Source organism: Pempheris klunzingeri, chromosome 16 (genome assembly GCF_042242105.1).
Source record: "Pempheris klunzingeri isolate RE-2024b chromosome 16, fPemKlu1.hap1, whole genome shotgun sequence".
Classification (NCBI taxonomy): Eukaryota; Metazoa; Chordata; class Actinopteri; order Acropomatiformes; family Pempheridae; genus Pempheris; species Pempheris klunzingeri.
In genome coordinates, this window is record NC_092027.1 from 5,053,654 (window position 1) to 5,078,140 (window position 24,487).

Here is a 24,487-nt window from a genome sequence, read left to right on the forward strand (position 1 = left end):
TGTCATTGTTACACTTCCGGGTTTTGCCTGATTAAAACGAGACAACAAACAAGCTCACTTCCCAAAAATGGCAGAGTTGAGTGGGTTTGTCACTACAAGTAATCACCTTGCACATAGTCTTTGATCCACTGTTAATATAAAAATATTGATTAGGGCTTTAAAGGATAAGGGTGGATGATGGTACACATGTTTTCAACAAATCTCATGAAAAGACCATCTTGGCATTAGTCTGCCTCTCAAAAAAAAAAGGCTGGTGAGTGTTACTTAGCGAAGTAAATGACTATTTTCACCCTTGGATTAAAACCCATTGAGGGCTGCGGTGAGTATTAATGGTAACGGGACGTTTTCTGTGTGAAGGATGACGTCCATGTGACACAGCGCGACAGTGTGGCTCATTGATGAGTTACGCATCAGTGTCACAGCCCAGAATATATCAGGCTTTGGATACACAGACTGGAGACTAGGATACTGGACAGTAGAATCAATTCATTGTGTGTGTCGGCCTTTTTATAGAGTTTGTAGACAACAATAAAAACGTAGATATACATGAAATGATATGTGCTTCTCTGGGGCTGATGAGGGCTTCACAGCACAGTGGCTGCATGTAAAACACCGACGGAGAAGTGACTTCTATGTGAGCAGCCACTCATCACGGTGCCTTTTCTTCCTCCACGTGTAATTATTCCTAAAAGCTGAGGCTGCTCCCTTGTTGCAGGAGAGCTGTAATTACACCACCCCTTGTCTTTGTTGCTGTCTCTGTCCGGAGCGTCGTAACGAACATTACATTCCCATTATCGCAGAACAACCTCTTTTTATTGTGCTGAAACACATTTATTTCAGAGCTAATGAGCCAGAACGGTTCTTATCTCTACCTCTCTTCATCTACCTGATTAATGCTCCTCTCTGTGCTCATCCTCCCTCATTTTCTCTTTTTTCTGATTGTATTCTGCCCTATTGTGCTGTATTTCTCTCTCGATGTCTCTCTCAGCTTTGCTGTCACCTCATCAGTTCCTCCTTTGCACTTTTTACTGTTTTGACACTTGATTAAGCTAAATTCAGGCTATTTAATATTATAGCAATGATGCGCTGTTATTTAACTTCCTGAAGGGCACTAATGTGATTCATCTAATTCAAAGCCTGCATCCCGCAGACTGTCTGCTAATTATAGCCTGTCATACAAGGATATCATTTCAACTGTTTATCTACAGTATTTTTATTATATTGCTGGAGATGGATAATTCATCCAGTGTTTCTGCTCTGCAACTGCCAAAAATCACTTGTCAGTCAACAGCATTGGTGGCACAGCTTTGTCTTTTATAATTTGTCTTTGTCTTTTATAAGTTTGAGCTTCTCTAAGAATTTCTCTTACCACTTATTTTTATTTTTTCTACTTTAGGGTTTAGGGTTCAGCCTCAGCATCCATCTCTGTTCAATGTTTGTAGTAAATATAAATGAGTTACTTTTACATTTTACCAGCCAATAACTCAGATCAGAAAGTTAAAAATAAAACTAAATACTTGTTAGAGTTGAACCACCTGTCATATGATGTGTTTTTGTCTTATTCAAGGAGTGAACACTAGTTGAACACAGTTGAAAAGTGTCACTAGTGGTGCCTTCGCTATTCTGGTGACTGATGATTAAGTGACTGTTTTTTTTCTTGTTTGTGTGTGAAATAGATTGTCATCTGTGTTTTCCTTCACCCCCCCCCCCCCCCTTCCCCGTATGACCAGCTGAGCTGAGAGGCCTTTTAGTCAGATTCAAGGTGAAGTTAGAAAAGCCAATCCAAACATCCATCTTACTGTATGTCTGCTTAAGCTTTTAAAGTGCAGCCAGTGTCTGTGTGGAGTGATGCTAAAGAAATATCTAAAACCTTGATACATGAACCTGAAACAATCTGCATGGCTAGATACCACTAAGGGTGAATAATGATATGTCATTTTTCTTATAGTTAGGGTGAACTGACCTTTGATAGAGCCAACGTGGACTAAATATAGTTATTCTTTAACCAAGTGAACTGAATTACAAGCTAACAGAAGCGTGCCCTGTGTCTGTGAAGGTGTAAAACAGGTCTGATCAGCTCGGATCGGGGAAGTGGCTGAAGGTAAATGTCTCTATGGACCATCTGTCTTCAATCTAAGGTGTTTTACAGCCATTCTCACCTCTGAGTCCAGAGCCGACGGCGGGCCAGCAGCCAGCATCGGCACACGGGGGGGGGGCTCACTTCAAAACATTATTTACACTCCACAGAAATAAGAAGTGGACCCTTTTGAAATTCCACTCACACAGGTTAGCGGTAGCAGTGGCGGTAAATTAGCAATTAAGTGGAACTGCTCTCAAGCTGAGTTTCTATTAGGTGACGCTCAGTAGATATGATAACATGATTTACAGTTATTGGTAACAAATGCAGTGTTCGCAGTGTTTTCACATATTCTCCTAAGGGAAATCTCATGAAGGAGCTACTTGAATACAAATTAGCGTTATTGTTATGTGTAATATACAGTGATGGATGGTTTACATACTAAACATCATCCAGTTTCCAGTCTATCTGGTTTCAAACTTACTGTTTACCTGAAAGTGATTTATTGTCTGTAAGGAACATATAGTATAAATCCATAAAAAGTAATCACGTCTCATAGTCAACCCATCCACAGTATTCACATTAAAGCAGTATAATTCATTCTTTCTCTCAGTTGTTTAATGCTGGACAGGTAGTCCCGTAGAGCTGAGGGGACCTGCAGAGTGGTGATGGGGTCAGTCACTTTCACATTTGTTTCATTGAATGTGAAAGTCATTAAATATGTTGTCGGTATAGAAACATAGATGAGTGCACCTTTAAAGCAAGACTGTGTAACTTTGGATCTGTTGGATCTCCTTCCTCCAGTTCTTTAACTAAAGCTCAGTCCTGCGTGGAGTGGGTGGTTTGTGTGGAGATATAATGAGCAGGAAGAAAAGTTAATAGACTGAATAAACTGGTGACATGAGCATCCGAGATATTTTAGAGAAAAGAAAAAAAAAGGTTGACATTTCCAACTGTGTGTCTCTGTCCTCAAAAAGGAGGGTGAAAATAAAAAGAGTACAAATCATCTGCTCTAATTCCAGACACAACTTTATTCAGAGCATAAAGAAAAAATGTACAAATTAGCAATGTCTAGATATCCATCAAACATACTCACACGATCACATTATTCTAAGGCAGCAGCTTCACAGCAGCACATCACAAAATAATATTTATAATGTTTTAATGGGCGATAATGAAGAGTGGCATTAAAATACACAGATAGCTTCAGTTTCCCATCTGTCCAACAGAAGAGTTACTATAAATAACAATCACTTTGAATACACAGGGAACAGACATAAGTGCATCAATCTACTGATATCAAGGCATGTACAGTATTGTCACAGTCATTAAACAGAAACCACGGCTGTTTGACTTTTTCCACATGCAGTAGTGAAGGAAACCCTCTCTCTCCAACAACTGTTTCAGAGCTTCATTGTGCTCTGCTGCTGATGCTGCCCAATTATATTCTCCTGTTTGGTCAGAAAACCCATAAATAGTCACTGATCTGGCAGAAAAACGCCACGCAACATCATTAACATCACACGTCCATCCAGCCATGGTCGTGACTCTCTGGTGGCTTTCACAATTAAAAAGCGAGACGAGCAAAGCGGTGGTTTGTTAAATCCACAGTTCACATGATACAATACACAGAGCAAGACATTCAGTTCACGTAGCTTCAACTTTAACAATGATGCTTTGATGGAACTTACAGTACTGCGGCTGAAATATATCAACATATTTTATATGTTACACACGAATCTCAGTAACACTATGTAGTCACACTGTAAAACACTGAGGTTTACAACCACTGCTGCTGCTCAAACTAAAATTAAAATTTATTTTTTGTCTAATAAGGCATATTTTACAAAGAGTTTGTAAGTTGTATCTAAGGCTCTGTTACATATGTGTTAACCATCTAATAACATTTATAACTGTAGGCTCACCGCACGCATCAGATGGTTTGTTAGGCAACCATCTGCGACATAGTTTTTAAAGGCGCAGGCACGCACCACCTGTTTGCCCACAAGCACTTAACTTGGAGCCTGCCAAGATGGATATGTGCGTGATGGTGATCTAGCCAATCCAGCTGCCTTGCAAGGTAAATAGGACTTTTAAAAAACAAAGAAAGTCATCGATAAAAGGTCAAGAGGCATTAATTGATGCATATATTGATTATAACGATTTGAGAGGTAATTTAACAGCAGTGAAAGTCCTGTTTGCGCTTTAACGTCTCTCGTCACCTTGCTTGTGATGTAGACGTGTACTCCAGGGTGTGTCAGTGCGCTGTGACATCACTGGTGGGCGTGGTCACAGGTGCAACTTTAAACTAGAGCAGGAAGTGAAGCACTGACTTTCAGCCAAGGATGAAACTACTCTTTAAAGGTTTCTTTCACTGCAGTAGACCATCAAGTTGTGAGTATTACACTGTTAGTGGAGGTGTTTTGGTGGAGATTCTCTGCAGCCCTTTACTCTATTCAATGCTTTGTCTTCAAGGTCATGTTCATTTTCTGTTTGGAGGAAGGGTTGTTTTGCACTAAGCAATCAGCAGTGACTCGTTTTAGTTCCCAGGAGCAGTTAACTTAATGTGTGTCCTGTTTATCAAAGAAAAATATTAGTTTCATCTATTATAATATATATTTTATTACATCTGTAAGGTGACTTCCAACAACATAATTCATCTATATCATCCACACCTACAGTGCCATTCTTGTTTTGAGTTCTAGTGTTCACACAGGAAAATCAATCCCATTCTTAAACCCATCTATGAAGCTGTGGCTGTTTTTCTAAGCTGATATCAATGAGATTTAACTACAAACAATAATTTAAGATTACATGCATGCATTGTTTCCTGTTCCTCTGTTGTATGCAGGTAGAAATTTGAATGATGGACTCTATAAACTACTACTATATATAGACAGGTAATTACTCAATGCAAATACATTGAATGGCGACTGCTAAAAAATGCTATAAATAGTATTGAGGAGTTGGATTTCATGAAAATCTTAAAGAGCATTCCTTCAGTTAGCCACATAAAAAGACAAATGAGGTTATGTTGGAGCACACAGCAGCCAAAGAGCTGCTCTTTATTACTAATAAAGCATTATGAAATCATATCTTGCCTATAAATAAAGCCGTTAGTGACAGTTTATAAGCCCATTGTAAATGACGCCGTTTTAGAAACAGGATGATGCTGTGGGAACTATGATAACACATAATAAACTTCAGTATGGCACTTTTTTAAATTCAAGTTACGGTGTTTCTCCTCTCTGTCAGTGACACTGGTCATATGGAGGTGAAAAACTCACCATACTACCAAGGTATTAAGACTTATTGTAGCAAACTCACAGATCTCTATTTTGCCCCTTTTGGCGTCACCTGTGGCGATAAGTGATGATTTGTAGGTGTGTTGTAGGATCAACACAGATCCAAACAGCATCCTCAGTGACCGTTTTGACTGTTTCATCATTTATAGTCATCGATCTTTTCTTTGTTTGTTCACCCATAGTAACCATTTTCTCGCAGAGAGCAGAGAAAACAGCCGCTGCTTCCACCTACCCTCTCTGGCGGAGCAACCACGGCTACGTGATGGGCACCGCGTGTGATTTCTCAGGGAATGTCGACTTGACATCCAGTTTGTAAAAACAAAGGATCCTGCAAAAGCAAAGGCTTTCATCAGCGGACCATAAGCTCAGCCATACAGCTGCTGATAGATAATAACTTAACAGACATTTATTTAAATAAAAAACTAATCGAGATTATAAGTTTAACCCCGGCCTCCAGAACACACAGCACAGTGTGCCTTGCTTGGAGGCCGTACATGTGTCCTTCACAATAAAAATAGGGCCTGTTTTGTCCGTGAAGGTTCAGGTATGACTCACCCTTTAATGGACTGCCTGCCCTGAAAACATCAGGGGGGCAGGATGGCATACAACTCTTAAAGCTGCTCAGGGTGAAAGTCTCATAGTGTGAAAATAACCCTTTTCCCAGGCTGAATCTCAGAGTCCGTCTGAAGCGGAGAAAATTGAACTACTGTGAATTTTAGTGTTTATAGTAAACAGCATCAGCACTGGATTCCACACGTGTGACTTGTTGTCGTTACTCTTTTGGCTCCCGTCACCTCTTTGGTATCCTTTGGTATTAAAGCACATCTGATCGGCTGTCTTGGTAAACAAGAATATGTCAAGGGCACCACTCACCCTCAGGTTGCAGGATTTCTGGGTACTGGAGTTCACATTATGTCCTAGACAGTTACCTCTTGCTGCCTTTTGAGCCGTCAGTGTGCCACGCTGCCCTGTGCAGCTTTACTGATCGGAAATGAATCCGTGCTGCTCTCGATCGTGCCACAGCACCAGCTATTTGAAGTGGGGATGGTGTTTTTGATCACATTCATGTTTTGTTAACTCAAACGCATGTTATGTGGGCTGGTCCAAGATAACAGCCATGTGATCAGAGAGTGGTTATCTGTCGATGTTTGCTGCTCTGTAATGTCCAGGATTGTTCTTGGCGAAGTTGGCGTGTTTGTCATTACGCATCAGCTGTAATCTGTGTTTACATCTCTGGCTACAGCAGACTGGCTTCGAAAAGGTCAGCAGGCACTCAAGATTCCCACTTAACAGACTCCATTAAGCAACATTTGCAAATGTAAATCCTCCATTGACTCTCAGAATCGTCTATATGGCTTCAAACAAACCTCAAGCGTCACTGAAATTCACCTTCCCATACACACAGGGGTCTGAGAACATCATTTTCTGGTCAGACATCAGTTCGTCTGTGACAGTGAGATCCTCCAGCTCTGTTGTGAAGTGATCTGTGCTCTCCACCATCGACGTGTCCTTGACTGCGCTGTAGGTGAGGGCCACGCTGTAGGTGTTGGGTTTGTCAGAGCCTTTCCTCCCACAGAGGCAAATCTTGCGGAAAGCGGCGCGAAACTTCTGCGACATGGCGTTGTAGATGACCGGGTTGATGGCGCTGTTGAGGTAGATGCAGATCCGGCAGAAAAGCAGGAACCAGCTGTCCAGGTAGGCCTGGTCCAGGCAGGAGTTGACCACCACCAGAGTGCGGTACGGCATCCAGAGCGTGGCGAACAGGATCACCACCACCGCCAGCATCTTGGTCACCTGTAGAGGGCCACAGAGAGAAATGTGAGAGCTGCAGATGCTGCAAGAAAGCGTCCAACCAATACTGTTGAGCTGCTAAAAGGTAAATTAGAATAACAGATATGCAGCTGCACATTTAACATATTCAGTTCTTTCTCTTTATGATTTTGAGTTCATGGACATCCAAGAAATGTCATTTTTTTCCCATTTGTAACAGTTATTAAAAAATCTATTCGCCTGAACTAGAAAAAAGAGATCAAATATTTATGGAAAACAATTCAGTCAGTTAAAGGAATGAATTAATCAGCAGCAATTAAGCAGCAATTAAGCAGAAATTAATCATTAAGTTAGTCATTTTCAAAAATTGGCTCGTTGTAGCTTCTTAAATGTGAACATTTTCTATTTTTATATAGTTTTTTATGGACAAACAGTTAATTGATTAAGGAAGATAATAATCGCCAGATAAATCTTTAACGAAAATCATCATAAGTTTCAGCATTCATGCATATATTTGTTCATTTATTCATTCATTCTTAAGTTTTTCTGTAATGTGGACAAATCACCCCCTAAATCCTGTTAAACATGTTTTTTTTCCTTCCCAGAAATTAAAGCTTTCTAACAACGTTTTTCCTGGAAGATAAGTATGAAGAGGATTTTATGTTAATGTGGCGAATGTGTAATGAGGTGCAATGCAACAGCTGTTCATCTCAAGCCATTTAGTACTGTCCTGTATCAGCAACCTTCAAACATTAAACATGCCTTCTGCACAGTTGTTTTAATACAAATTACATTTTTTCAATCATTTTCTTCATTTTAGAAGCATTTTTGTTGAATTGCTGTGTTTTACTCGTCTTTTTTTAATCTATAAAATATGGTATTTTCTTATTAAAAAATTTTCAGATGCTTTACTTAAAGCTGATGAGGCAATACACATTATGATACAAACAACAGTCGTGTGAAAGTATGCAAAGTAAAGTCTTCTACCTGTGACTAGTGATGCGTAAAACAGCATTTTACTGTTGTAGTTGGAGGAAGTGGAGCTAATGTCGTGTGTTTTATTTACCATTATTTTATAATAATGCATCATGTATTTTAATTTAAGTTGTGTATGTAAAGTCTTAACGTGCACTAACTAGTAGCACTGCTGCAGCTGTTAAACATCCTCTCCCACCCACCTGTCTGCGGGAGGTCGCGGTGGAGCTGGAGTGACGGGAGTTTTTGCAGCTGGTTCTCTTGTTAACGGTGTGATTGTTCTGTCCGTTCTTCTTCTTCTCTTTGGGGTCTGAGGGCAGCGGGTTGAGGAAGAGGATCCTCGCGATGAGTCCGTACAAGACCGCAGAGAGCAGCAGCGGCAGCACGAAAAAGATGCCGAAGTCAAAGAAGTAAATGGGTAAATAAAACTTCCTGGAGACTCTGTAGCCGCAGGTGATGATGGTGATGTTGTCGTACACCAGCTCCTGGATGTCTGACAGGTAGAACCACATGACACAGTAAAGAGAGGTGAAAGCCCAAACGAACAAAATGATCTTTTTTGCTCTGGACAGGGTGCACAGAAACTGGGCTTTAATCGGGTGGCAGATGGCGATGTATCTCTCTATGGTGAACGCTGTTATGGAGCAAGAGGAGGCGTTGATCCCGAGATACTGAAAGTAGGTGATGCTGAGGCACCCGTAGTGGCCAAACACCCAAGATCCAAAGATGCTGTCCGTGATGGACGGCAAACCCGCCGCTGTCAGCACCATCAGATCAGCCACAGCCAGACTCACCAGGTAGCAGTTGGTTGGAGTCCGCATGTGTTTGGTGGTGAGCACCACCAGGATCACCATAACGTTGCCAACGATTCCTAAAGCGCAAATCAGGAAAAGCAGTAAACTACTTATCACTTTGTACTGGACACTGTAGTCCGTCCAAACCCCCAGAGTGTGGTTCATCTCTGGAGCTATGGTTAAGTTTTCCATCTGGTGGTTTTGGCTCAATTATCAGAGGAAAAAACTGGACTTTGCGGCGGGTGTGTTGCTTCCTGACGCGCCAAACAGGTTTTTACGCGCGACAGAAGAAAGAGATAAATCAACTCTGCGGATGCCGAAAAAGTTTAGATCGATCTCAGAAAGCTCAAAATGGCACCCGGTCGAGAGCTGCACATTAAACCATCACAATGTGACAAAGAGCTGCTCGGACTCTGGTGTGATTCCGCCGTCGTGTCGTGCGTAAAAAGCGATGCGTCGCCGTGTTCTGGTCTGAACAAACTGTGTCTCTCAGACAGATGGCGGTTTGGTTTTGAGCTTCGCTCTTGGCACCAGCCCCGTTTACGCATGCGAGGGGATTAGCCCATCATTACATTTTCCACAGCAGACCTCCCCCATCAGCAAAAGCTGCTCAAGCGCCAAAATGTAACAACATATTTGTGCCTTTCTGTTATTCTGATAGTGTTATTCGATCACTCCCAGAGGGCTGCTGAGATCAATGTGACTGCTGTCTAGAAAGATGTTTTAAATGCGCAGGCGTGCTTGAAGGTGCCTCTTATTCTGTCACTGTCCTTCTTCAAATCAATTTGACCCTTAAATCAGAATTCAGACAGTAAGATCTGTGTGTTTTTGCAGGGCAGTCCCACCTCTGCGGACCAGCTCAGCTCAACAGGCTGCCACTCTGATAAAGTAGGCTGCATTATGGAGCTGCAGTCTCTGTAAGATGGAGCTCCTCAACATTTTCATGCTTTTAGCTGAAGTTCTTGGCAGTTTCTCATTTGTAATCTAAATTAAAAGTGGATATTTATTGGAAGATGATGGAGTAGAATGCACAAACAAAGATTGGCATCATCTGAGATGCTGACTAGTCTGAGCACAGTATCCATATCACAGCTCTTAATGGTTTTTTTTTTATTCCACTTGCACTGAAGATCGTGGCCTTATTAGTCACTGTTTTAGAATTGCTGAGGTCATGAGTTGAAGTTCACCAAGACTCACAACATTCAGGAATTTTGACACTAAAAAGAAAAGTCCATATGATGTGAGTAGTTTCCTAGAAAATATGACATCCTGCCGGAGAAATGCTGAATCATTATTATCGAAGTTGATCATTACCGACTTTAAGACGTAGGTAGCCTCAAAAGAGGGCTGGAATCAGCTTTTAAAATATCAACCATTTGTAAGTTATTGACCTCTTCATGTCCAAAGTGTCTCCTATGGAAACTCTCAGTCTTATATGCTGTTACACCTTCTGTCCACTTTTCACCATCAGATCTGACACCCGTCTTTATAATATTTGCAGGGTTGAAGAGCGATCATGAAGATTTATTGACAAATATGCAACAGAGATATATATCTGTTAAAGTCTGTGGTGGTTAACGCCCATCAAAATGGCACGTATATATAAAATATGGCATAGAGAGGGAGAGAGAGAGAGAGAGAGAGAGACAGCGACAGCTTTAAACTTTGACAGCTATGAGATGATTGGCTCATGAGGGTCAGGCGGAGGATTTTGACAGACTACCTGTTTGAACTTTTGCTGAGCTTCATTTTTACTGTAATAACTTCCTCACACACTCACAGCAACATAGTGTCAGTACCAGCTGCAGCCAAAATGTGAGCCTATAGTTCACACTTTCAGACACTGTACTGACATTTTTGATTAATTAATGTGCAAATTAGAGTTTTAGCACGTCACTGTCAACACCGCCTGCTAAGCTGTACAATTAGTCAACTTATTTCACGCTGTGCTTCACTGTTTATTAAGCTGATACAGTATATTTTAAAACATGAGGTCTTGAAGCTGGAAAATAAACCAATTCATTAAAGTAAAGCCAACATGAAAAGCACAAAAAGACAGATATGCAGTGACCTGTATTAACCGCCGTGCTGTCCAACAACATGGGATTCTGCCGTTGCCTGTTCTCTGCATAACACTGTGGAGGTGGGAAACTCTCCTCCACACCAACTGCGCACATTCTCCAGGACCTGAGCTGAGAATGGCGATGATCACGCCAACACTCACTTTATTCTCGGGATTGTGCTGCGAGCTCTGAAGTTGCCAACCGTCCATCCGAGCAACAGGTGGACGGGGACGACAGGGAATTACATAATAGTGACACCCCTTGTATTGTCTCCCAAGAAGGAAGAGTCAGTTTTAGCTCAGCTTGTTGCATCCAGTTTTGTTCCTCTGCTAGCGGCTATAAATTATATATATATTTTTTTTTCTAATTTGATTCTGATTCAGAGTCTACTGTCCTTATTTTAGAGTGGAAGTCAATACTAATTGGAAAGTTAACTATGGATTTAAGAAGCCATATTTGTGCCAACTGGCTGAAAAATGTCACAAAATGAGACTTTCAGCCTTTTATCACTTGCTTACAATATATAGAGTGAAAAGCTTCTGTCTTGTCCTCAGAGCAGCTGTAACCAGGCTCTTTGTAAATGAGTTACACTGTTTACATATTCAATGTCAGACACTCATTATCATTGGATTACATATGCAGTTCAATAGTGCCGTCATATACAGTTCCTGTTTTAAAATCCTTTGCTTGATTGCATCATTCAAATCACGGCAGCAGTGGCAGAAAGAAGCAAAATCACATGATGACAATAAGTGAAAGAGTTTTACTGCCACCCAAAGGACATACCTGATCAGTACCGAACTGAGACTGAGGGGAACCTGAGAATACTTCTATTACCTCAGTCACTAAATGTATATTTTAACAACCTTTGTCCACTTATTTTGACAGAAAGCAGCATAGAGGCGACGAGAAATGAGATAATAAGCTAAATTACTCACCTGATTACCCACAAATGGGGTAAATGGGCATCAAGATGTGTCGTCGGCCAACAACAACAACAACAACAACAACAACAATGGTAATAATTAAATCATGTAATAAGCAGAATTTGTGCACTGAAAAATGCACCATATTTTATAAACCTTTGATATGTTTTTCAAAGTAAGAGCTCAGTTTGCAGATAATGTAGATGTTTAAGGTAACAGAAAATGTATTTACTCAAGTAACGTACAAGAATCTTAATATTGTGTCCAAGTACAGCTTTCCACCACTATGAAGCAATCAAACAATAATCTTAAAGGGATGTTCCAGTGAATTAGTGTTGCACTTCCATAATACTGTAGAAATTTTAAGAGACAGATGAAAAAAGATCTATGGCCAGACTCGATGCAGCAGAGCGATATATCAGTTTTTATGTTCAGTCACTTTGAGTCAAGCTCCCAAAAACCTTGATCCCACGTCTCCCAGAGTTCATACGACTTGGTCGTGTCTCATTAGAAGCTTTCTGCTTGGTCTCTCAAACTGACCTCCACAAGTTTGTTATACAGTTTGTTTTTAATAAGTCTGTCAAACAAAATAAGGCCACCAATATGTGAAGTTTTCTAACTAGGTTCAGGAACAAAGACCCAGTCCCTCCTCATCTCCGCACCATTTCTGTTTCTCCCCCCTTCAACTCAGTTTTCACATCCCTCCCACCCAAACCCACTCTCTCTCTCTCTCTCTCTCTCCCTCTCTCTCTCTCTCTCTCTCTCCCCTCTGAATTTAGGAACCACTGGGGATCTTATCTACCAGATGGTAAAGGAGACGGCTCCCCCACCCAAAGTCTCAACACCCCGATTCCTTCCCGTCTTCGTGTTGCCAGCCGACATGATTCATCTACATATTCTGTCCATCAGATCACAAACTGAATTCTTTCCCTTATTCTACCCTCATCCCTTCGTCCCATCGTCCCTTCACCCTCATCCCTCACCCTTCATCCCTCATCCCTCCCCCTGATCCTCCATCCATCCTACCTACTTCAACTCAGCTCTACTTCCTCACTATTTGATAAACCCTTCGAAATCGACGACTTTACTGGCGTGGCCTTTGTTAGTGAAAGCTGAAATAACCCAAATAACATCACTGTGACATCACCGGGGGTAATTCCTCAGGGTAGACGAAGCCCATCCAGAGACACAGAAGACACACAACTACTCCTCATAATCTTTAAAATTCTGCTCAGGGAAGTGCAGGAGAACTGATGGTGTATAACTTTGTTCCAGGCAGGTTTATATTTAGAAACAGAGGCGAAAAAAGCAGAGGAGACAAATCTGCATAAATGTAACAGATTAAGCTCTGCTTGGCTTCAACCTGAGGACAACAGTGTGGGAACACGTGTGACTCCAGAGCTGGAGGACTTGACGAGGTCTGGGCCCACAGACCATTACCTCTGACAACAACAGGAACAGTCAGCGCCCTCTTCTCTTCTGCTGCGGTTCACTAACATTCAGCATAACTACTGCTTAGGTCATAAAAACATAACAGGAGAGGAAAGATTATGATATCCTCTGCAGGTGCCTCATGAATATGGATGGACTGAGCCTGATGACATTTTGCACCATATATATGTGTGTGTGTGTGTATATATATATATATATATATATATATATATATACACTGTAAGTGTGTGTGTGTGTGTGTGTATATGTATATATATATATATATCAGTGCATCTGTATCTCTTACCAAAGAGCTATAAACCGTAAAATACGTCAATTCCTTTGAGTTATGCTGCTGTTGCTCACTGTGCACAGCAATTGAACACATAAGCTCGCTCCCATATTGTATATAAATCAAAAAATAAGTATTTATTGAAAAAAAGATTGCTTTTACATTCCCTCCAGACGTATACCACTATGCATGATAACTCTCCAGCAGCACAACAGTACTTTAAAAATGTAAAGTGACCCTTGGCTGTGATTTACTGAGTGGGTGGCAGGTCATTTTAAAGGAAATCAGTTCGAGTCAACTGAGACCCATATGGCTGTCAACGTCTCACACACACACACACTCACACACACTCACACACACTCACACACATACACACAACAGACCCATGACTCAAGGTTGGTCATAAACAAGATGCCTGCTGCTCCGACCCTGACCTCCTTCAATTAATGGTAAGCACGCTGTGGGGTCCAGTCCATAACCTCCACCGACAGAAAGCATCACTCCTGCTTGTAAGTCAGCTCTCTGTCTTCCTCACCGCCCACCACCTGTTCCACGCACACACACACACACACACACACACACACACACAGCAATGGTTGCTGCATAAACATCAGGGAAGCTGGTAACAACAGCAGGAGGGTGAGTCTGTTTGGGGCAGCTTCCAGGTGTGACTGTGTGGAGGTATGTGGGTGTGAAGGTGCATGTGTGACATGCTTTCTTCATAAAAATTCAAACTAAGATTTTAAAAGTGGAAAGTGCTCCCTTAAATGGGTTTCAAATTTGCATTTGGATGTGTTTATCATGACTCTTTTACTCTTTTATACTCACTGTTTCCACTATTACGTTTTTTATTGCATTCGTTGTTGTTTGTTGTTAGGACGTGATGTCGCAGGGATAGAGTGAAGGAAAGACGTGGCTGTGGACAGCTGGATTTGAGTATTTAGAAATGTTATTTTTCTTCAAATTGAAACAGGATTTGAAATGCTTTGACCTGTGAGGGTGGTAACAAATTGTTGCTGTTGTTAGTGGATTAGAATATATGTGGAGAACCTCAAGTGTCTGTCTGTCTGTAAATATTTTAGATTTCTGCAACACTTTACAGTCAGACATGCAGAATCGGACAATATAGGACTATTGATTGCAGGGGCACCTCTTATTGCTTCATCCAGCATAGATATCAAGTGCATTTTTATTATTATATTTCTTCTTATATTTTGTGAATATCTCTATTTTATATTTTGTATTTATGTTTCTTGATTATGCACCAATATAGTGAAGCTAAATCCTTGTGCTGTGAAAACTTACAGGGCAATAAAACTAATTCTGATTCTTATATTGTCATATTGAATGTATAAGTTATCATTTATAAAGTTCTCAAGACAGCACAGCACGTTGATCACAGTGTAAATACCTTTCAGCTTAAACCTTAGAGCTTACTCACAGGTTGTGGCTGATGTTAAAGTGTTGAGTGTGTCCGTTTTTCATATTTGACAAGGTTCACATTCATCATCATAACTCATTGTAAGCTGATACCAACACTTTTGAAACAGGATTTGTCTGATTCCTACAAAACTGCAAGCAAAGAAAAACTGAAGAAATATGATGCAGCAACTGTTTAGACAATCTGGCGCAAGAAACACACACACACACACACACACACACACACAATTTGGCCACGTTCCTCCTGTGGAAGCTGAAACAAAACTGCCTTCCTCAGACTGATTTTGATTGAGTGACTGCAGCTGAATGTTCAGTTAAGTTGCTCCCCAAAACACAGGAATGTGATCAGGAATGTGTCCAGTGATTGTTTGTTTGTGGACAGAGATGGAGATGGATTATGATCGACGTGGGGAGCAGAGGAAGGACCTCCAGGCTCCTCTTGTGCACTGTTGCCTGTGTTTTAACTGCTCTCCTTCTGTCAGAGCAATTGCTTGTTTGATATCTGTGGGGTTTTTTTTATGATCTTCCTGTTTGACTCTCATCCAGAATATCCTTTAATTTGTGCTGTGTGACACCAGAGAGGGAGAAATCTGACTATTCAGCTCAGCTTAGCATTGCAGTTTGACTCAGCTCTTAAGCATCCTGCCTCTGGTTGGTGACCACGGGGCACAAACCACCCAGCAGGCATATGTGTGTTTATGTGTGTTTGTGCTCCGTTCAATCAAAGACGTCCTCACTGAAAGGCGGTCTGACTTTTTCGCTGTGTCCCGGTCTAACCTTGAGCCAGCGTCTTTGTCTCTGCTGCTGCTGCTGCTGCCTTCCCATCAGCTATTCTTAGCATACTCATGCTCTTGCTTCACAGCCGATCCGTCAGGGTAAATGCCACACTTTGCCGGATGGCACAAATAAAACGGGCCCTCCGGTTGGGAGCCTCCCTGGAGGAAATGACATATCACTCCTGATCATAAACAACAGAGCAGTGGTGTTACTGGAGAAATGTCTCATGGGAACAGTGCGGTGGTTTGATGGGGAGGATATTTGCAGGCCCTCGTCTCATTACTTCTCTCAGCGCGGCGCTGCACTTAAAGTTGTGGTTAGACACATGAGTTTTCCCTTTTTGTGTTTATTGCCTGGGGGGTGTGGTTGCAGGGGGAGATTAGGCTAAAAACTCACATCCCTGAAGAGCACGTCACGACCAAACAAACTGTGCCGTCAGCGGCTGAGAGGCTCCAGCTGAATAACTGTGCTGCTTTGCTCACGGGCACTGACGGCAGTTCTTTTAAGTCAGGTAACTACAGCGGGCTGTATGAATATTAATGCATTGAGAATTGATTTCTGTTAATGCATAATTATTAAAGTATGATCAAACGTACATCTTATATGGGATTTGTCCTCAATCTCCAGCTGCAGTTTGACATGTGGACCATGTTGCGTGCCACATTTAACACTGGACTGAAGACAGCGGCAGCCTCAGGCCCCTCTGTGTGTGTGTGTGTGTGTGTGTGTGTGTGTGTGTGTGTGTGTGGGTCATGAAAGTACGCTTGACTCTCTCTGACATGGTACGGTCATGGTTATGCATAACAGACTGTCACAGACTGCTAGTGGCATTAATGCTGCAGCAGGTTTGTATTATTGGTCAGTATTTCACTAGTATTTCATTTCATCAGGAACACTTCAAGGCTCCCGTTTAGCATTTACAAGTAGTGTACAAACATTTGATAAGTCGGGGATAATGCTCGCCATACATTATCCTGCTTATCGCGCTGCTTTGTACCAGAAATAAATAATTTGCCATTAAAATATTGATTTGAAAATGATTTTATTGCTTCTGCTATCAGCAGAGTATACTTATTAATATAGTTTTTCATTATCTGTTTGTACAGCTGCCTCCACTTTAAATATTTGTTTGTGATAAATCATCTGTTTTTTTTAAAAATACTGCTTATGAATGCTAATTAGGACAAAAAGTAAATTATTGCAGAATATTACAACAGATTACGATCGGCAAATTATTATAGTGCCTCTTAGGATGATCTCACATGCTTTCTTATTGGATGCTTTTATCACTCAACAAAGATTAGATTTGACATGTACACCCTGATGCATTGTTTTCAGCTGGTCATTTGATCAATAGCTTGAATTAATATTTTTGAAATACATGCACACATTACATCTTTACTATTTCAACACTTCCAGTCAGCAGCATCTTCAGTAGATTCACTCTCTGTGTTGCACTACACTCTTGACGGTTTGCCCTAAAACACACAACTACAAAGTGCAGCACACACTGTACAAAGCTCAGCACTATAAGTCAGTCATTCTGTAAACAACGGATAAACTGTGGGCTGATGTACTGTATAGCAAACAAAGAGAAAAGCTTGGATTGTGTAAGACAAGCATTGCCTGGAGCAGCGTATCAATCCATTGTTATCGCCCACATCAGTACGACCACATCTCCTCCACTGTCTAGAGAGACGACATGCGTGCGTGGAGCTGTTGGTCGTCACCTTCAATCACCGGGCTGAAAAGGACTTTTCTATGAATCAGAGACTGTGGAAAAGGAGGTGAAGAAGTGTGAATCCTGGACTCTATCAACCAGCTGGAGAAAACTGCTCTGAGCAATTTCTCTGCTCACCTGGTCCAGCAGTGACAATAAAGGCAGCACTGTGGGGACTGGATGAGACTGCCACTGACCACAAGTATGTGGACGCAGGTAGCATTACATTTATGTGTGTGTTGACCATCTCATTCCAAACCATGGACATTCAGATGCTGCTATAACAGCCTCAGCTCAGCCTCTGAACACTAACATGTTATTGTGTGCTATAGAAAATGTCCCTAAACTGGAACTAAAATGCATCATATACTTCATCAACATGCTGATTATTCTTTTCAGTGTTTTCTCTCTATATGCCATATATATATTTTTCCCTGCGTTTGTCTGAAGAACAATTTGTGCACCAAACATTACATGGTGCCAAAGAATGTTCACGAGAGCATAATGTGGCGTTCAGACTATTTCTCCATCCTTGACCAAATCATAAAAGTCGCTGACAACCAAAAGCTTACATATATATATATATATGTGAACAGGGGTGTCTACATACTTTTGTCCATTGAGAGTATTTTCTGTAGTGACACTGAAATTTGTCAATAAGATTAATTTTTTCCTTTTTTGGTTTTCTTACTCAAGGTTTATTTGTGGTGCTCAAGCTTTGACTTGAAAATATGAAAAGCTATTAATCTTTTAGTGTTTGCACATGTGAGAGGTGGGTGAGACAGAGGTCATTTTTGAAAGTTCTCGCTGACGTGGAGAACTGTGTGGTCCTGTTAGAAAAAAGTGTGATTTCAAACACCAGACTGACTTCAAAGGCAAAATAGAAAATCATTAATTTACACAATCAAGCAATCGAACGCCCCACCAAGAGAAGGAAGCCAACGCCAGCACACGTTTTAAAGTGTCACATTTTATGGCCATTCCCAGCTTGTCTGTCTCTGCTGGATCCACAGCGGGACTATACGTCTACGCTGTGATGTGCAGCCGTGAAAAATATATGCTTTAAAGATGCCACACTCCTTTTTTCTCTGTCAGAAATGTTAAAGCCGCCCTGAGGCGTGTTGCCTTCACTGTCTTCTCCCCCTCCTGAAAGGGCCCCGGCCACTAAATGTACAGCGAGCACAGCGTACAGTATTGAATACCTACAGGCATCAGAGTGGTTGATCTTAGTAAACAGAAGAAATGACCTTGAATGGTGAAGCACTGAAGCGTCTTTTAATCATAACCGTTGGCAGCCTATAGCCTACATATGCTCCAGCGCTCTGCAGAGACAGAGGAGACCTCTCAGTGCAAGAAGGAGGATTTCCATAAGGGGTTCAGGGAGCCGAATATCCATATTTCTGCATATCATGGCTCTCATGTCGGGAAAAATTAAGTTTTTTGATGTATATCTTACCCCTCTGTTAAATTTTTGAATGCATGACGTGATGGTGAGGTGGATGTTTTTGTTAGTTCCTGAAAAGCTGTCAGTTTGGAGATATTAGCAATTCCCTCAGCGCTGACTGTATAGGATTTGACATGGTTTTGATTGAATATCAAAGTGGAGTTTTCTTCTGGCTGCATGGTGCTCCTTAGAAAATGGGCCAGTCAGGAAAATGAGTTGCAAAGGAGGAGAATCCCTTTTTCTGGACTTAAATGTGTTTCTTTGTCGCAGTAATAATGTTTGAATGGATATTATAGCAATAATAATGTTAATCCGTTCTCAGAAGATGCTCCGTTGATTAATGAGCCTGTTTTCTATTAAGATCCTTTCTTTTTGGAAATATAGCTTCTATTGAGACCTGTATTTATTTTTTTCTGGGAAATTGGAGGGATGTGGGCATAATTATTGCATGTTGTCTTTGAGTATTTTGTGAAATGTGAAATATCAGCTGATTAGCTTAGCTTAGCATTAAGACTTCAAACAGGGGAAACAGCTAGCTTGGCTCTGTCCAGTGGTAACAAACATCAACACCAGTTTTTATTACTGATTAAATTCACAATATGTTAATTAGAGAGTTTTAAACGTAGCCAGGTTAGCTGTTTCCAGTCTTCATGCTAAGCTAAGCTAACAAGCTGCTAGCTGTAACTAGCTTCACATTATTGTAGAGACATAAGAGTGGCATCACTCTTCTCGTCTATCTTTTGGCAAGAAAGTGAATAAGTGTATTTTCCAAAATGTTGAATTGAATTGAAAGACAAGATTTTGTATTTGTCACCAGAATGTTTTTTTTTTTTTGGCGGGGTTTGGCCCGTTGTTCCACTGGTGTGTTATTCCGAAACACCGGCAGTCTGAAAAATGTCCAGTATCTCAGAAACAAATGCTCATTGCTCCAAAAATACACACTCTCCTTGGATTTGTCAGTTCAGTTTATGCCAGCCCTGCCCGTGGTGCTGAAGAGTTGGGAGGTTTGTGGTTGACAGGCTATCGCTCTGGCCTCACACCAAACAACATTTCACGCTATTTTACGGTCGCACACAAATTTTTACTGTCAGAATAAAATCATGACAGTTTTAACTCAGTTGCTGCTACATTGCTGTTTATTCGATGACAGGCTGTCGGACAAACTGTTTTCGAACTGTTGGAGTTTCAGAAAAATGGACGATGGAAGCAGCACCTTACAGGCACTGCGAGAGGGGCTTTGAAACTGCATTTAGACCTTGATGTCGTTAAATAAAATTTACAGAATATAGAATTGAACATTTCACTGAATAAATAAACAGATTAAAAAAACAGTACGGTGGGGAGGGTGGCGTTGGGTGTTTGTTGCCTTGACTTGCTGCCTCGGCTGCAGGGCTCCTGTTCTCCAGCTGACCCCTGAGCTCCCTGAGGAGGGTATATGCCTGAAAACATACTTTCTCTTAAGTAATCAATAAAGCATAAATCACATTACCGCACTCTCACAAAATCAGCTAATGCCTGTTTTTGCTTTAAAAGGGACTTCATTAGTGGTTAGTAAATGGTTTACTGGTAATTCATTGATCGGATATATGACGCAAACATTAGGAACATTTTTTGGTTTCCAGGTTGCGAAAAAACTCTGGTATTTTTCCTCCTACAGCAGAACACTCACTTTGTTTTTTTAGGACTTTAGTTCATTATTCATAAATCTTTTCAATGGACCTCTGACCTCTGACCTCTGACCTCCTGCAGAAGCACTGCAGGGCACCTGGAACAAAATCAATGTATTAACTATTTACTGACATTTCCAAGATTCAGAGATTTATCGTAAAAGCCCTTAGAGTTATTATGTTATTATTATATTGGCCACACTGGCAGCGTATGTGCTACACGTGCTCCGCCACACTGAACCCACCTGAAAAATATCAGCAACTATGAGATGGAGTGCCACAATATTTAGCACCTTGTTTCATGGTTCCCAGAGGATGAATCCTACAGACTTTGGTGATCCCTCTGGTGCCACCATGAGGTTGGCATTTGTTGTTTTGTGTGAACTTTGTCGTGGAACTTGGTTCAGACATCCACGCCCCCCCCCCCCCCCCCTTAGGATGAATTATAATAACTTTATTGATCGTCTGACTTTTCATCTGGCGCCATCATCAGGTCAGAAGTTTCATTTTGTCCAGAATTTAAATTTATTACAAATACCTACCGGATTAGTGGCATCCTCATCAGTCTCAGCTGCACTTTGTGTTTAGGTCTAAGCAGCAGATGTTAACGGTTAACGCTCTAAATGTGTTAAACATTATACCTGTTGATCATCAGCATATTGGGTTAGCACCACTAGGTCCAGTAAGCACAGAGCTGCTCACCTCTTCCAGGCTGAATGCAAATTACCCAATCACATTTGCTGGTGGCTTATTAGAAAGTGACTCTGTGTTAATGATGTTATTAACAAGTGTGGTTTATTACCCTGATAACTTATTTGCATTGAACTGCAGTATTAATGGTTTATCATAAAGTGAGAAAACCAGGACTTCACTATTAAATGGCTGGACAATAGATTTCTCATGTGTGGTCTATGAAGCATTTAATAACCATTAATCAAACCATTAGTTGCTGCTCATAACCCCTGTATGCAGGCTGTCATATGAGAAGGTGGAACCATAATTTGAAATATCTTTACTCACTTGCCCACAGTGCAGCCTGCCGCCTCCTGTCTCTCATCTGATTAGTGTGCATGTGCCGGGGAGCACTGAAGTTGGCTGGTAATAAGCTTTATGAGGCGGTCTGCCGGAGCTCAGTCCGTGGGAGGGGTCTGCCAAAGCTTTCCCTCTAATTGACCAGGGAGCAGACGCAGCCGGGGATGCGAGCAGCCACAGACGGGGACAGAGGTACTCAGCAAACCGCATTTTGTTCCGATTATTGAAACACATTAAGGCGGAATTAGATTTTATTAGTGTGTGTTTTACAACAGCGACGTGAGAGCTTGCAGAAGCCGGAAAAGGCAAAAGATAAAGAGTTGCAGAGCAGTATGGATGGTGTCACGGCACTGTATATTTTCAAGGGAATTCAGTCCAGACTTGCTTGGCTGTACTTTAAAATGCTTGCCGGTGCACCCAAGAGAGATGCGTGTAAAATTTGCTTGCGCAGATCCTCCACAGACATGAACTGGCTTGCAGCGACAAAGCATGCAACAAAAAAAGAAAAAAGAAAAAAGAAGTCAAAGTCATTTCAGGTAGTTTAAACATCTTTTTATTTCTGTCTTTGTTTGTGTGTTTTACCGTCAGAGGCGGACGCATGGGCTTGACCAAACGGGAAACCCAGCCCATGTTCAAATGGCTGATCTGGAACTGTTTCACTTTGCTCAGCCCGATCCCACAGACACCTCCCTGGTTCTGAATAAGCAAAGTGTCAACGACATCAGCTGTAAGGGCGGAAATCCACTTCAGCCCTGCGGGGGAGAGGCTTCAGCACCACGGACAGAGAGCCGGGGGGCTGCGCGGCCGGAGGAGGAAACAGAAACATCCTTCACCTGCAAGCACCGAGGTGATGAAGAGGAGGAGGAGGAGGATGTCCAGCTGATAGGGACAAGTCCACAAACCTGCACACTGAGCCAGAGCTCCTCAAGTGAACTCTACGAGGAGGAGGAGGAGGAGGAGGAAGAGGAGGTGGTGGTGGTGGAGGAGGAAGAGGACATCCCGGAACTTTACTTGCTGTCCGACGACGACCTCTCCTCTGACGGCTCAGGCAAGTCTGTGGATTACGGCTTCATCATCGCTGTGACCTGCCTGGTGACCGGCATCTCTTTGGTCGCCATATCCTACACTGTCCCCAGGGACGTCCGGGTGGACCCGGACAGCGTGTCCGCCCGGGAGATGGAGCGGCTGGAGAGGGAGAAAGCCAGGGTGGGGGCCCATCTGGACCGGTGTGTCATAGCGGGACTGTGCCTGCTCACCCTCGGGGGCGTGCTGCTCTCCACCCTGCTCATGATCTCCATGTGGAAAGGCGAGATGATGAGGAGGAAAGCCTTTGCCTATTCCAAACACGCGGCAAAGTTGTACGGCTCGATCAATCTGAGAGGAGGCTGCAGCCCGACTCGGGAATCCTGCTCACATTTGTCAGTGGCTGATGAGGATTTAGAAGTGCTCAGCTGAATTTATGGGCAGGACAAGCGGAAAAAGACTCAGAGGAGTGCTTAGGAAATCCTACCAGTGCTGCTCTATAATCGGGGATGTAGCTCGGGTTTAATGTCTTCTTTTTTTCAGCTGAGGCTACGTTTTTAGTTAAGACCTCTTTTAAAGGACAGGTTCCCATTTTCTCTTCCAAGTCTGTCTTGAAACAATACTCACGTTCCCTTATGGACACTGACAGAGACTTTGTTTGCTGAAATTGTTCCTTCTGTCCATCCTGAAAGTGGATCATGTGCATGATTGGGGACTAAATCAAAAAATCTTGCACTCTAAAATTCATCTAAAGCTGACGTGAGGGTTTAGTAGGTGGGTTTGCAGGAGACCAGATCAAAAACAGACACGGGGCTGCGTTGGTTGAGGGCTTGTTGCTTCAGATACAGAATACTGAAGTACGATCCAGCAGGTCCAGACCGAGGACCAGATGAGTTCAAAGGCTTATCAGGTGCCAGAACCTTTCACAGAAGTTTTTAATACTACTTTTTTAAAATAATAGACCTATATTACATCTCTGGAAAGTCATCACGGCTGTAATCATTTTATCTTTTATCGTGCAGATCACAAGGTAACAGTAGAAATGCAGTATTCACATTACAAAGCAATCTACAAGGACTGTGAGCTTACACATATCTGATTGGCCAACGCAGCACCTTGGCATGACCCTGCTTCAGCAGACTGGTATTATTCAAATGAATGGGAGGAAAAGGAGGCTGAGTTTTTTTTAAATGCAGGGCTAATGTTGGTCTGAATGCCTGAAATGTCTGAAAGCTTCATATTAACTTCAGATAAACTTTGAAAAGAATAGGAATGGATCTGATCTCAGCCAGTATCCACCAGAGGAGCAATTCCAGCAACCAATAGCTCATCTTTGTACACATAGTCTTGTATTAAGATTTGAACCGATACACTAATTAGACCATACGTGAGGATGAGCAGGACAAAATTATTAGAAAAAAATCATTTTGAACAGTAAATATGCTTTGTTTACATTGGTGATGGTGGTTTGCCTTATGACGATCTCTGACTCACCTTTTTGTTTACTACTGCTTCTAATGATGCTGCTATTTCAGCAAATTCCTGTTTACATGCCGGTGCAGACTTGTGTGTTGAAGGCCTGTGTGCACACAGTAGCTGCGAGGGAAATCAAACCTGAACCAGGAGTGGTGTCACTGTTACTGCCTTCATTTCTCCACCGCGGCAGAAACAGCACCTTTCCTGAATTGCAGCTAACGAAGCTCTGCAGATCCGGTTTGCAGAAACAACAACTGCATGAATCCGTGTTGGAC

General features: G+C 41.9%; 2 protein-coding genes across 2 annotated transcripts; one reads left to right on the forward strand and one right to left on the reverse strand.

Annotated features, from left to right (window-relative positions):
- Nucleotides 1-6,750: 6,750 nt before the first annotated feature.
- trhrb (thyrotropin-releasing hormone receptor b) lies at nt 6,751-9,113 on the reverse strand. The gene is made up of 2 exons (XM_070846715.1): nt 8,331-9,113; nt 6,751-7,176 (listed from the first exon to the last, which is right to left on the reverse strand). The coding sequence occupies exons 1-2, from the start codon at nt 9,111-9,113 to the stop codon at nt 6,751-6,753; spliced, it is 1,209 nt and encodes a 402-aa protein (XP_070702816.1).
- Nucleotides 9,114-22,349: 13,236 nt separating this feature from the next.
- LOC139216042 (transmembrane protein 74) lies at nt 22,350-23,168 on the forward strand. The gene has a single exon (XM_070847094.1). The coding sequence runs from the start codon at nt 22,350-22,352 to the stop codon at nt 23,166-23,168; it is 819 nt and encodes a 272-aa protein (XP_070703195.1).
- Nucleotides 23,169-24,487: the final 1,319 nt, after the last annotated feature.